The following is a 15,059-nucleotide window of genomic DNA, read 5'->3' as shown; positions in this document are numbered from 1 at the left end:
CCAACCACACCCAATCCTCCCCCCACCCCTTAATGATTATTTTCAAAGGAAGCAAACTATCTCCAATTCTAAGAATGGTTAAAGACTGTGTTTGGATAGTTAGAGTACAGAAAGGATCAAGCTATCTCATTCAATGTCTTTTTTAAATTTTGGGTTGTTATGTAAGGGTTTCATTTCAACAGATCAATTTATGAGTAGAACACATGTTGATCAATGTCACCCCATCATCTCTTTCATCATTCTCCCCCATCGCTCCAATCTCATCCATACACTGAAGTTATGTACTTCCATTTTTGCATATGTATATTGAATATAATGACTGTGTTTGCCTGCTTTTCCTCTTTCTATTCATCTGCCACCCTCTTTCCCCTTGACCAACCTCCCAACAAAATATGTTTCAGCTTCCTGGCATCCACTTGTTAAGCTGTTTATTTATTCACCTGTGCTACTGTAGTCACTTGTTACTCTCAAATCAATTGAATAATAATAGTTATCTCTTCAAATGAACGTCGAAATAGGTATTTAAACATTGTTTCATTTGTTTAATTTCAGCTTCCTACTATTTATTCTGTCAAACTGTAAATTAGTTGCTCAAAAGAATACAGTCATAATATTCTATATACACATGTAAAAATGAAACCAGGTAACTTGGAGGGATGTGTGGAATTAGGAGAGAGGGGGTAGAATGATGGCAGGGTGGACTTGGTGAATTGTAATCCCTTTATACAAATACTTCAAGATAATAGTGAGAAAAAAAGATCTAAAACAATATTACCTTCAGGGCTGGGAAGGTGGCTCAGTGGTAGAGCACTTGCCTTGCATGCCTGAGGCCCTGGGTTCGATTCCTCAGCACCACATAAGCGAAAAGAAAAAAGCCGGAAGTGGTGCTGTGGCTCAAGTGGTAGAGCACTAGCTTTGAGCTGAAAAGCTGAGAGACAGCGCCCAGACCCAGAGTTCAGGCCCCACAACTGGACCCAAAAAACAAACAAACAAAAAAATATATATTACCTTAAAAAAACTGTAAAAAGGGATTTGATTTTGACCAGGGTTAACTCTTCCAACATTTTCTCCTTATCCCACCTACCCCTGTTGCCACAAGCCTAATGAAATTTTCTAGTTCTATTTTCATATGTGAACATTGCATATTATAGCATCCACCTTTCCTGTACAATTGCATTTCATCATTATAACACACACATATACTTAACTTTGATCAAATCCACGCTATATTTATTGCTTTTCATTAACCCCCTCCTTCCCAACCCTTAATATTTTTTACTGGGTTATGCATATGTGTAACATGTCTATCACGTTCAACATCCACTACCTTATCCTTTCCCCTTCCCTTTCATACAAACAGTTCCCCTTTGTAATCATGTCATATCATGTTTTTAGATAAACATTTCACATATATGTAAAAATGTGTAACATGGAAAAGATAGAACTCTTACTTGAAATTCAGATCTATTTAATAGCAGCATTTTAACAGGAAAAAATCTACTGGAACCCCACCCCCAAGGTATCTAAATATCAATAGATTAAAATAAAAACTGAAAGGTTTCCAACTTGAGCAAATTTTCGAATATTTTAACTTATTTGCAGACCAGAAATGGCTAACAATGAAAATACATATTGTGAAAAAAATGTGTAATATGTGCCTTTCTGAACCTGGCTTATCTCAGACACATGATGACCTCAGTTCCATTCACTTTCCTAGAAATGATATAATTGCATTTTTCTAAATTTTAAAATATAATTTTATTGTAATTATTCAGGTGCTATACAGAGGGGTTATGATTTCATGGGTCAGATAATGAGTACATTTCTTTTTTGGACAATGTCACCTCTTCCTTCACTTTCCTCACTTCCCACTCCCATTATTGCCCACAAGTTACATAGTTCATTTCCACATTCATTTCCACTGAATATCATGATTGCATTTGTTCACTCTTCCTCCCTTCCTTTCTTCATACACACACACACACACACACACACACACACACACACACACACACACACTTTGCCCCCCCAAAAAAAGGAAAAAATCAAAACCAAAACAAACACGACCAACATCAACAAAAGCAAAACACTTAATTTCTGTTTTTTGAGAATTTGTATTGAGAAGTTACACTTTTGGATTCCTCCTCCTTTAATCTGTGTGTGAATGCCTAGAGTCTTGTTTAGATAATCATGTTCAGTTAAAATTTCAATCTAACTTCCACATATGAGAGAAAACATGTGCCATTTGTCTCTGTGAGCTTGGTTTACCTCGTTTAATGTGATTTGTTCTAGGTCCATACATTTCTCTGCAAATTACATAATTTTATTCTTTCTAAAGGATGAATAAATTTGCATTGTGTATAGGTGTCATATTTTTCTGATCCCCTCATCTACTGTAGGTCATCAAGGCTATTTCCATATCTTGTGCATAGTGAATAGTGGAGCAATTAACATAGATGTGCAAATGTCTTTGTATCCTGACTTTTTATTGTAAAGGTGATATACAGAGGGGTTACAGTTACATAAGTAAGGTATGAGTACCTATCCTTTTGAGCAGTGTTACTCCCTCCCTCATTTTCTCTCGATACCCACCCACTTACTCTATTCACCCCCAAGTTTTGTAAAGTTCTTTTTCAACATAGTGTCTAGTGGTTATCACTGTTGCATTAGCTCACCTTTTATCTCTCCATTTCTGTGATTCTCCTTCCCTTCCCCAAATCAGGTAAACTTATATGCAAGACAAAGGATACAGAAATTTAAAAAAAAAACAATGACAACAGAGCATAAACCAAAGGAAAAAAAGAAATAACTGCAAATAGTACATTATAATGTTCTGAATAGATGCCCAAGTGGTATGGCTCAGAAATAGCGAAGTTCTATGTTTAGTTTTGTGAAGAACCTCCAAACCACCTTCCAGAGCGGTGTACTAGTTTATATTCCAACTAACATTGCAATAGGATTCATTTTCTCCCACATCCCCACAAGCATTTGTTGTTCAGATTCGCTATGTTGGACAACTGGATGAGATGGAATCTCAAAGTACCTTTCATTTGTATTTCCTTTATGGCCAGGGATGTTGAATATTTTTCCATATATCTATTTGCCATATTCACTTCTTCTGAGAGGTCTCTCTTTAGATCCTTTTCCCATCTAATGGTTAGTTTAATAGGGTGGGGGGTAATTTTTTGAGCTCTTTGTATATGTTACCTATTAGGCCTTTGTCGGATGTATTACTGGTAAATATTTTCTTCTAGTCTGGTGGCTGTCTTTCTAATTTAATAACTGTGTCTTTTGCTATGCAGAAAATATTTTGATATAATCACTTCGCCAAGTCTGTTTCCTATTTGCTGTGCCACTAGAAATCTTTTCAAAAAAGGTCCTTCCTATGCCTATAATTTCTAATGCTTCTCTAACTCCACTTTGTAGTAGTTTCAAAGCTTCTGGTCTGATGTTGAGGTCTTTTATTAAGGAGATTCACATCTATGTTCATCAAAGAGATTGCTCTATTGAACAGAGATTGGTATGAAGTAATATTTCTTTATATTTTAATTTTATTGTCAAGGTGATGTACAGAGGGGTGGCAGTTTCATAAATAAGGTAGTGAGTACATTGCTTGTCAAACTTGTTACTTCGTTTCCTCAATTTTCCCCGTTTCCCTCTCCCCATACCCCCCAAGTTGCATAGATCATTTCCAACATAGTGTCTTGTGAGTATCACTGCTGCATCAATTCCCCATTTGCCATTTGTCTCACCATTTTCCCCCTTCCCTTCCCTAATTCAGATAAGCATATCTATCTATCGATCGATCGATCGATCGATCTATCTATAGTATATAGTACTGAGGGTACCAAAATCCAATACAGTGACAATAGGGGATAAACCATAGGAGGAAAAACACAAAAGGAAAAAGAACAACATCAAAGGAAACCTCTTGTGTCCATTTCTTGGCGTTCATTTTGCTTAGCATCTCTTATATGGTCGTATGTATGTAGCTATTGAGCTATCCTGTTCTTCTGCTAAGATTGTCCTAGACATATAATAATTATTACTAATAAGGGAAATTATGGGACCTATGGTTCTTTGGGTCTGGTTTACTTTACTTAATATGATTTTTTCCAAGTCCTTCCATTTCCTTAGGAATGGGGAGACATAATTTTTTTTCTGATGGAAGCACAAAATTCATATATATATATATATATATATATACATATCTCATATTTTCTCAATCCATTCATCTACTGAGGGTCATCTGGGTTGGTTCCATATTTTAGCTATGGTGAATAATGTTTTGATAAATGTAGATGTGCCAGTAGCTTTGGTACAGAAGGCTGCTTCCACTGAGGAAGAAGTTATTGTCCCAATATCCAGATTTCAAAGTAATTCTGAAATAATTCAACAGAGATTTAGGGGCTGCTAATATTCTGGGTCATTGTGAGCCTTACTCTGTGATTTACTGTTGAATTCTATCTTTCGGAACATTCAATAAAACTATATAAAAATTATGAAGACCATACCCCCTCCTTTTACACAAATCTCCAAATCTCATTAAGAACATAGTACACTGTACAGGTTCCCTTGAAACTTCAGATGACAAATCTTCATCCTTATTTAGATGGGTTAGAAGCTTGCAGATACTTATAACCACCAACCGTCTATTTAAGACAGACCCACTGACAATAACTATTTTATCATAAATTAATAATTCCAGGCCACAATGAACTATCAAGACTTCTACTGAGATTGAAACATTGACTAAAAGAATCTATTGGCCTTCTGATTAAAAAGTCACTATGGATGTGAGACATGGCATCTTCATAAAACATAACCACACCAGGAAGCCTTTTACGACAAAAACTTCCCAATTCTGGCTAGTCAAGTGCACCATTAAGCATTTTATTGTTTGCTTTAAAACAATTAGTGATACAAACTTATCTTGTGCATATACTTGCTCCTTAACTTGTGTATTTCATATAGTTGATTATGATTATGATCATGACTACCTGTGCTTCTTGAGTTCTAAATTTCATTTTCTCGTATCTCTTTTTACAGGCACAATAATCTGTATTGTGGGAAGCACAAAGCTAAGGGTTGACAAAACATTGCCTAGGCATCAAACATAGTTAACATGCTTAACAGTAAAATGAGAAAGTATCTCCTATGATTTTTGTACCATTAGGAACTAAGTCATTTAACTTTTTCCCCTTTTATTTATTTTTATTTCTATTGTAAGGGTGATGTACAGAGTGTTTACAGTTACTTAAGTCAGGTAATGAGTGCATTCCATTTTGAACAGTGTTACTTCCTCCTTCATTTTCCCCTCCCAACATCCTTCTCCCTTTTTCTTTTTTTTCTTTGTGTATGTTTTTTTATTGTAAAAATACTGTACAGAGGGGCTATAGTTACACAAGAAAGGTAATGAATACATTTCCTATCGAGCATTGTTGCCTCCTCCTTTGCCTTTTTTTCTTTTTTAAAAAATATTTTTATTGAAGTATAATAATTGACAAGGGAGTTCATTGTGACATTTTCATATATGCATACAGTTGACCAATCACTCACTTCTTCCATCATTGTCCATCTTTCTCCACCCTTCTTAAAACAATTAATTGAACTTTTATATACAACTATATACAACTTAATTTATATACAAATAAATTGAACTTTTATATACAACTATCTCTCTTCTGATACTGCACTTCAAAAGTCCCCTGATGTCCTGGTGCCACCCTTATGTAGGTTCAATAAAGATTTGGTAAAGCTGATCATTAAGGAATGATTGCTTCCCAAAGACACATACCAATGGGCATTCTTCTATAGAGGACAGAAATCTAAACCCTTAATGTCTGGGACTGCATGGAATGGCAGTAATTTATTCTGGTTTTTGCATCCTCATTTTCCCCAGTGTTTCCCTTTTGGTTATAAAGAGGTTTCTGGAAGATAAAATGAAAGTTAAATAAAAATCAAAGGATCCTTGGGCCTCCTCTGCCAACTGCATGGAATTTGGAGAAGGGAAGACATTTATGGGATAGTTTTCTTATATTGTTTCCTCTTCCCTAATCCTGAGGAAGAGCTTCCACCTTATCTCCTTTCTCCATTAATGAAACAACGGGTAAATGGATAGCATGGTGATTCTTCCCCCCAAAAGGCTCAATAATCAATTGACTGCAATTTAACTGACAAGCTACTGTTTGTAGTATTTTTTACAAACTCAGATTAAGCCCATTACTTAAAGATATTTTGTACTTTTTTTTTTCCTATTCTCCCATTTCCTCCTCTCAAACCTCACTGTACCTGTACCTACCCGCAGGTGAACCCTGTCAGCTAACAATGTTCTGTAATAAACCCCTTACCCACACACACAACGTATAAATGAACCTACTGGACAGAATGTAATTTTATTGTCACAAATTCTCTCTTCAGCTAAAAACTGGAAGACTTCATGAATTATACATGAAAAAGCACATAAATCTGATGGCAGTTGAAAAGAAATTGTGGCATTTCTCCCCCTCTCCAGTCATACATGACCATGCTTCCACCACAACATGTGTAAATGTACCCAATTAGAAATCAGAGAATTGTCAAATGTCAGGGTAGGAAGGAAGTGAAGAGATGATTTTATCTAACCCTCTTATTTCACAGAGGATAAAACAAATACACAGAGGAAGAACTTTCCAAAGGTCACTCGAGTAGCTGAGAAGCGAAATGAGAGCTAAAATTGTAGGTATGTTTTGGATCCTCTGTGTCAAAAGAAACAAACATATATTCAACCAAGAACCTATGTGTATATGGATCTGTCCCCTAAACAAGGAAACACTAATCTTTTCAAAGCAAAAATGACCCCATTCATCATGTCTGAATGTCCCTGTTCTTTTCTGTCTTGCTTTGCTGCTTGTCAATTCCCAGGACAGTTTCCTTTTCCTGGCCTCTGAACAGCCCTCACAAATGAGCAATTCCTAAATGCATTTGCTATGACGTATGAAGAGGCAGCCATTCAGAGAAAAGGTCAGTGTCAGTGTCCTCTGTTTCCAAATATGCCTCTTTAAAAAAAATCACACATTACAATACTGAATACCAATTGCCTAAAGACTTACAAATCTCCTCTAGAAAAGTCCAAGGCTCCTAAAGAAATGCCCAATCCAATGTAAGTTGTAATGTGATTTACTAAAATGAAACATGAAAGTAAAGGGGACATGAAAAGATATTTTTTTACTGATCTGGGGAATTATGCTGACAGGTCTGCAAAAGCTAGTCATGACTTCTCTTTTTCCTTTTGTGTGTGTACGGCCGGGGCGGGGTGGGAGGGGGTTGTAGGACTTGAACTCAGGGCCTGGGCATTGTCCCTGAGCCTCTTTGTGCTCAAGGCTAGCACTCTATCACTTGAGCCACAGTGCCACTTGTGGGGTTTTTTTTTAGTAGTATTTAGAAATAAGAGTCTCATGGGTACTTTTCTGCCCAGGCTGGCTTCAAACTGTGATCCTCACTTCGAACTGTGATCCTCACATATCAGCCTCCTGAGTAATTAGGATTACAGGGATGAGCCACCACTTGACCAATCATAACTTCTTGTTCTTGTCCTTATGATCATCCACTTGTCTAATGCCTTACAAAGTAACCCGAGTCCCAAACATGCTTTCTGGTCACTAGAAACAAAAAGTTCTTGGGAAATCGGAAAGGAGACAGGAAACCACAAGGAAAAGGTAATTATTCTGCTGGGTATTTCCTATGTTGTTGTTTTGTTTTGAAACAGGGTGTCATTGCTATATAGTTCAGGCTCACCTCAAACACTCAGTCTTCTTGCCTCTGCCTCCAGAATGTTTACTCTGTATTTTTATATTAATTGTTCAATGGTATCTTTGAAGACTGAGTTGTCTTCAATATAAAATGATATTTGATATTTTTCTTGGATGCTTCCAAACATCACCAGTCTCCAATCTCTCTCTCCCTTTCACAGACACACACACACACACACACAGAGAGAGAGAGAGAGAGAGAGAGAGAGAGTCTCCTGCATATCATGCCTGATCCACGTAGCCAATCTCTCCTTACTACAGTCGTGGTGGTCAACTCTATGTACCTGACCTTATTGTCTACCCTGAGGCCTCACACTTCTTGCCATATTGTTTTGTAAAACATTTCTCAAATGTTTAATTCCCCTTTTCATTCTTCAATATTCAGCTAAAAAATCACTTTCTCTTTAAAAGCTCCCATAATCCCTACTGCTACCTCAAAGTAATTTTTCCATATAAATTCTACATACATATACTTAAACTGAGATCTGAAATCAAAACACGAGTGAGCCAGATGAGAAGATTATTGCTTTCCAGAAAAAGAATATATGCATAGGAATGAACATGAAGCAGGAAGAAACTTGACACTTCCAATAGAGTTAAAAGGAGGGGATAGGTACTCATATAAGAAGCCAGAAGCACAGTCATTATAGGGCACATTAATTCTTTTGGAACTTGAACAAAAACAGAAGCACTGAAAAGTATCAGTGTGGAAATTATTTGAAAGAAACAAAAGTATGGGAGGAAGTATAATGATGAAACATGTTGTATAATGATATATATGGACATAGAAGAAAGTATAATGATGAAAATGTTGAAACATGGTTGAGGTGGGTACATTAGGAAGATATTAAAATGGGGGATCTATTAAGAAATGTAAGAAAATCTATTAAGAAAGATATATGGGAGGTAGCAAAAATGGTTCCCAAAATAATAGTGCTATAACTTAGTGAGGACAGAAGAAATGGAGGAGAGCCATGATTAGTTTCAGGTAGTAAGGTTTTTAGGCAATGAAATTTGTTTTGAAAATACTGGATTTGATGTGCTATGACTTATGCATGTGGTCACAGCAAATAATAGGTTCGATGTATAGTGAAACTCTAAAGATAAGAAATTGAGAACGAGTGCTTGGTTTGGCAGCACATACAAAAAATTGGAATGATACAGAGAAACTGAAAACCATCAGATGGTAATTGAAGTCATGAAAGTATATAATATTTTTCTTACAGAAAGAGTTGATGGGGAAGGGAAGCTGTGTACATCACAATAAAGCTCTACTGCAAAGCTATAGAGGGGATGGAAAAAGAATACTCAGAGAAAAACCCAAGAAAGTGTGGTTTCTTCAAGCCCAAGGAGACAGTACATTAAAAAGAAGGGCAATCATCTGAGGTGAATGCTGTTGAGTTGCCAACAAGAGTGGATTTAGCAGTATGAATGTCATTGTGACCTTCTGAGGAGCTATTTCAGTGGAGATGTATGGGGCAGAAGACAGATTGGAGTGGGCTGAGGTGAAGAAATGAAGACAGAAATGTAAATAATACAAGAAATTTGTGTTTAATGGCAAGAATGAAATTATTTTGTTTGAACATTGGAAAGAGTAGAAAATGTTTAAAAGCCAAAGAATCCAGTAGAGAAGGGTTAGTTGAAGAGAAAGGCAAGCAAGAAGTGAACGAATGGCATAAGCAGCCTGGGAAGGCAAATGGGGATGAAATCCAGACATACAGTGTTTCTGAGTGTTATTGTAGAGATTTTGAGTTAGAGTTGAATGGGTTCTGAGGGCTGAGACTGAAGAGAGAGAGAATGATAGGAAGAAAGACAATTGGCCAAGTTGTCTGTATGCTGCTATTTTTCTAAAGTTCCCAGTACTTCTGAAGACACAGTATGATGCAGTGGTTCAGAACATGTATCTAAAATAAAAGTGCCTTCATTTGAACATGGCTCCACCACCATCTAGTTGCATGGATTTGGTTAAATTATTCAACTTTCCCATTCTTAGTTTCCTCATATGTAAGAAAGGAAGCAAAATTTTACCTCCTTACAATTTTATTATGAAGATAATCTAAATACACCCAAAGGGCTTAAACAATGCCTAAAATAATGATACCTCTAGTTTGCTTTTATTATTAAGACTCTCCCAATCACACCTGAGTATGTTTGTAATTGGATTATACTGGAATGCAAGAGCTGATGAAGGGAACGAAATTTTTGTCCCCCAAAAATACTACTTTAATTTCCTAACTAGCTAAACAATATAGTAGGGATAAAAGGTGTCCTATTCTTAACTATAATTTTAATATACCAGTAGTTCAGTGAATACCAATATATCCCAGTAGGGAAGACTTGGTCCATAGAGGATGGACCAAAGAGTAATTTCTAATTAGGAACCCTGAGAATTGTGCCTTGAGCCCTAAGATGATCCTTTTTCTAAATCTAGAAGCTTAGAAAATGCAAGCAATTGAGATTTCTAGTCCTGCTACATTCTTTGCTTCTGTGTGTGTATTTGTGTGTGTGTGTGTGTGTGTGTGTGTGTGTGTGTGTATGTGTGTGTGTTTATATTAGGAGGACGAAGCCTCTACATTGTGGCTAGAAAAATTACCAACAATTTTTAGGTGGATAAAGAAAAACAATTTCGTTATGGAAGAGTTTGGGAAATTAGTCACCAAAAATATCAGAGTAAGTTTCGTAGAAAGGGAATTTCAATACCTACACACAAATATTTGCCCCCTAGGTTCACTGCAAAAGTATCATGCTACCTTAGTGACTTAAATATAAAGGCTGAGTGACAGCAGATAAATAGTTGTAAAAAGACAGTAGCAGCTTGGGGAATATAGATGGAAACAATAAGTTCAATGGAGCTAGCTAATATGGTGCCCTGAAGGTCAAATCAGGAACACAAGCTGTCAAATTTGCTAATACAATCTGAATTAATGAAAAGCCTAGATTACATGTACATAATAATATGCCACTTTATTATTTTCAGTACAGCACATTCTGTACATACGAAATGTCTAAGTGTTGCCTAGCAGAGGTCCCACCAGACCTGATCCTGTCTGATTTATAATTAGCACATTTATTTGTTAGTATGCAAATGAGCACTGCCATGGTACTTAGAAAAAAATTGTGTTGTTAATTAAATACAGCATTCTTCCTGTAATCTTGCTCTAACTATTCATTAGTGATACCAACCTCTTCTTTCTCTTAGAGAGTACAAAGCTAAACAACATATGAGTAAAAGGATGTGAATTTGCACAATGAATGTCTGGTTATGTTAGAATGGAACGGTGGCATGAAGATATGGTAAGCCTTCAAGTAAGAAATGTGTATGTCAAGTGGATTTACCAGCACCACACAGAACAGAGCAAACTGGAGTAAGCAAAGACAAGCATTCCCATTTGTAAGTACATTTTCTCTAATTTATACTTGCACCCATATGGCATAAGCAAACTGCCTTTGAGTCAGGTTCCAATGGTTAACTCTATTCTGTGTAAAAAGTCTCCGCAAATTTTTGTGTTCCTTGAATGTAGGTGGTGCTTTAAAATATTAATTACAGCCATCTCCATGCACAGATGAAGGCATAAACAGTACAAATGCATTATAGCACAGCAAGTAAACAAGAGGACTCTGATGTCAGACTAACTGAGCACAGAACCCTGGCTCTATTATGGTGTTTTTGTAACAAGTTGATCAATTATAACTTCCTCATGTATTGATGTCCTCATCTGTACATTGGGAATTTCCATAGTCATATTTATCTCATCAAAATTACTTGATAATTCATATAAAGCACTGAGAAGATGCTCAAAAGATTAGCAGTCCTACAAAATAATAGTGTTTAAGATGCTTAGCCTAAATTTTCTTCATTTTGGCTTCTGCCCAATGAATCCCTCTTCAAATGAGTCTAGTTTAGGAATCTAGGCTTTCGATATTGCTTACTGACCACTGCTGCACAAGTTTTCTTCAGTATTTCATGTAAGGAGAAAGAGAATTTCTTTAAAGAATTTTTTATTCAATGTCAGGGGGGAACTGTGAATCTCTGCCTGTGGTAGCCTACAAAGTGATCTGCTAATATGCATATTGGAGTCTCACCTGCCCAAAGCAAGGGACAAGCTAAAATCTTCTCTGCCCATTTCTATGGAACTACAATTCTTCAAAATTAGTGAATGATGGCAGCTACTATTTGTGCAGCCAATAACTAAAATAGGAGTTTGGATATTTTTACGTGTGTTACAGCAATCCTCACAATTCCCCTGTAAGACCTTTTTGAATTTTAAGTTGAGGAAATAGTACAGAAAAGAAGCACATGAAAACAGTGAGTTATAAACTTCAACGTTCATTTTTCATTTGTCCACCAATACTTATCTAAATACAACTGTTTACTGATCTTTACTGTGAATCAGACACTGTCCATAATAGCATAAATACACACCACTGAACACAGAGGGTTAAAAGTCTGTGTCCAACATTGATCGTGATTCATTGCATTCATATACTATTTTGTTGAATAAATTTTTATACAGCTACTTACAGATAAAATAAGATTAAAAAATAAAAACTGGGAAGTGCAAAAACAAATAAATAAATATCCATGCCTTCATGAAACTGGTAAGGCAGCAATGTAATGTGGGACTGACTGGTTCCAAGGCCTGATTTCATTCCCTGATCTAGTAGGATACAGTGATGCGCTTTGGCACCATATTACTATTTTACAGTGATATTGAATTTTCTCTCTTTTAGGAATAGCAGAATCATGCACCAAGGAAACCAAACTATAGTCACTGAATTCTTCCTCCTGGGATTCACAGTGGAGTCTGAACAGCAGCAACTCATCTTCATGCTATTTCTGTGCATGTATCTGGTCACCATGGTAGGAAACGTACTTATCATCCTGGCAATTATCAGTGACACTCACCTCCACAGCCCCATGTACTTCTTTCTTGCCAATCTATCCTTCACTGACATCTGCTTTACAACTACTACTGTCCCCAAAATGTTGGCAGACATCCGGAGCCAAAGTCCAACTATATCCTTTGCAGGATGCCTTACACAAATGTATTTCTTTATGCTCCTAGTGGACCTGGATAATTTCCTCTTGGCAGCCATGGCATATGATCGGTACATTGCCATCTGTCATCCACTGCGCTATGCTGCATTGCTGAATCCCAGGCGCTGTGCCCTGTTAGTTGTCACCCCATGGGTCATCTCCAACATTGTCTCAATACTACATCTCAGCCTGCTGAGTCACTTGTCTTTCTGTGATCACAGAACAATCCCACACTTCTTCTGTGACCTACAGCCCATTTTAAGGCTTGCTTGCTCAGACACTCAAATCAACAACTTGTTAATCTTAGTCATTGGGGGAGCAGTCATCTTCATCCCTTTTACCTTCATTCTAGTCTCCTATGTTCTTATTGGCAACACTGTGTTTGGAGTTCCATCAGTCAAGGGAAAGTGGAAAACATTCTCTACATGTGGTTCTCATCTCTCAGCTGTGTCTCTCTTCTATGGATCTATTGTTGGGGTCTACTTTCTCCCCACTTCTACCTATTCAGCAGAAAGGGATAAGGTGGCAGCTATCATGTATACAGTTGTAACACCTATGATGAACCCCTTTATTTATAGTCTGCGAAACAGAGATATGAAAGGAGCACTGATGAGACTACTCAGCAAAAAGCTATTTTTCTGATGTTAGCTCAGCCGACTTAGTCATCTTTTTTAAAAAAATACGTTTTTATTGTAAAAATACTGTACAGAGGGGTTACAGTTACATGAGCAAGGTAATGAATACATTTCCTATCGAACTTTGTTAAATCCTCCTTTGTTTCTCCCCTACCATCCCTTCCCTCCCTACTTCCCCTTAAATTGTAAAGTTCGGTTTGCAACATAGTATCATTGTTACAATGGGTCAACCTGTATCCTATTTAAGCATTTTGTTTTCTCCCTTCCTCTCCCTAAGCTAGAGAAGTGTATATACAAGATGCAGGGCACTGACATCAAATAAAGTGAAAACGGGTTATACCATGGAAACAAAAAACACATGGTACATTATAAATACGTTAGGAACAATAGCAAGAAAGAAAAAAACACTTATGTCCCTATCTTGGGGTTCGTTTGGCTTAACATCATCTTATTTGGTCATATGTACATAGCTTTTGACCGTTTCTGCTTGTCCTAGACATGTACTCATTATTGCAAATATGGGAAACATGGGACCTATGTTTCTTTGGGCCTGGCTTACTTCATTTAATATAATTTTTCCAAGTCTTTCCATTTCCTAACAAATGGGGCGATGTCATTCTTTCTGATGGAGGCATAGAATTCCATTGTGCATATATACCACATTTTCTTGACCCATTCATTTACTGAGGGGCATCAGGGTTGGTTCCATATCTTAGTTATAGTAAATAATGCTGCAATAAACATAGTCGTGCTGGTAGCTTTAGTGTAGTCTTGTTTGTAAGCATTTGGGTAAATGCCCAAAACTGGGATTGCTGGGTCATAGGGGAGCTCTATGTGGAGTCTTTTGAGGAACCTCCATACTGCTTTCCAAAGTGGTTGAACAAGTTTACACTCCCACCAACAATGCAGTAGGATTCCCTTCTGTCCACATCCCCTCCAGCATCTGTTGTTATTAGACTTCTGGATTATAGTCATTCTAACTGGGGTGAGGTAGAATCTTACTGTTGTTTTGATTTGCATTTCTTTTAGGACTAGAGATGTTGAGCACATCTTCATATGTCTATTGGCCATTTATAAGAGTTATCTTTATCAGCTTCTTAGACATAGGTGGGCTAATGGATCCAGAGCTTCAGATTACAGCGCTCTAGACTTCCTGTGAGTTTTTGGCATCCAATCCAGGCCCAACTCTAGATTAGAGCCATTTCACTATAAAAAAAATGACAAAACGAACCCCTTCTTTATTCCATTCCACAGTCTTCGCCACTTCCATACAAAAATCTCCTTGAAAAAAACTCATTAATGTAAGTTTCACTATTATGATTTTTAAAGTTAAGTTTTAGTTTAAATCTCAGAAGAAAGGAGGGAGGGAAATGAAAAGTGAGGAAGGAAGGAAGGAAAGGGAAAGGAAGGAGGTGAAGGAAAGGAGGGAGAGCCTGTTGATGATGATGAAGTTGATGATAGCTTATTAATAATGCTACATTAAACTTTCAAAATTCCGAAAGTACATATACTAGATATTGCAAATAAGGGAAACCATGGGACCTATGTTTCTTTGGGCCTGGCTTACTTCACTTAATATAATTTTTCCAAGTTTTT

The 15,059-nt window shown here is 36.9% G+C and overlaps 1 protein-coding gene across 1 annotated transcript in view; it reads left to right on the top strand.

Annotated features, from left to right (window-relative positions):
- The first annotated feature begins 12,534 nt into the window (after nt 1-12,534).
- LOC105986927 (olfactory receptor 1S1-like) overlaps nt 12,535-15,059 on the top strand; it is a 5,645-nt gene continuing 3,120 nt past the window's right edge. The window contains exon 1 of the mRNA XM_013018062.1: nt 12,535-13,457. Coding sequence (XP_012873516.1) covers nt 12,535-13,457 — 923 coding nt within the window. The remainder of the gene's footprint in view (nt 13,458-15,059) is intronic.

Source organism: Dipodomys ordii, unplaced genomic scaffold (genome assembly GCF_000151885.1).
Source record: "Dipodomys ordii isolate 6190 unplaced genomic scaffold, Dord_2.0 Scaffold38, whole genome shotgun sequence".
Lineage (NCBI taxonomy): Eukaryota > Metazoa > Chordata > Mammalia > Rodentia > Heteromyidae > Dipodomys > Dipodomys ordii.
The sequence above is the reverse complement of the archived record's forward strand: the minus strand, read 5'-3'. Positions and strand labels throughout refer to the sequence as shown.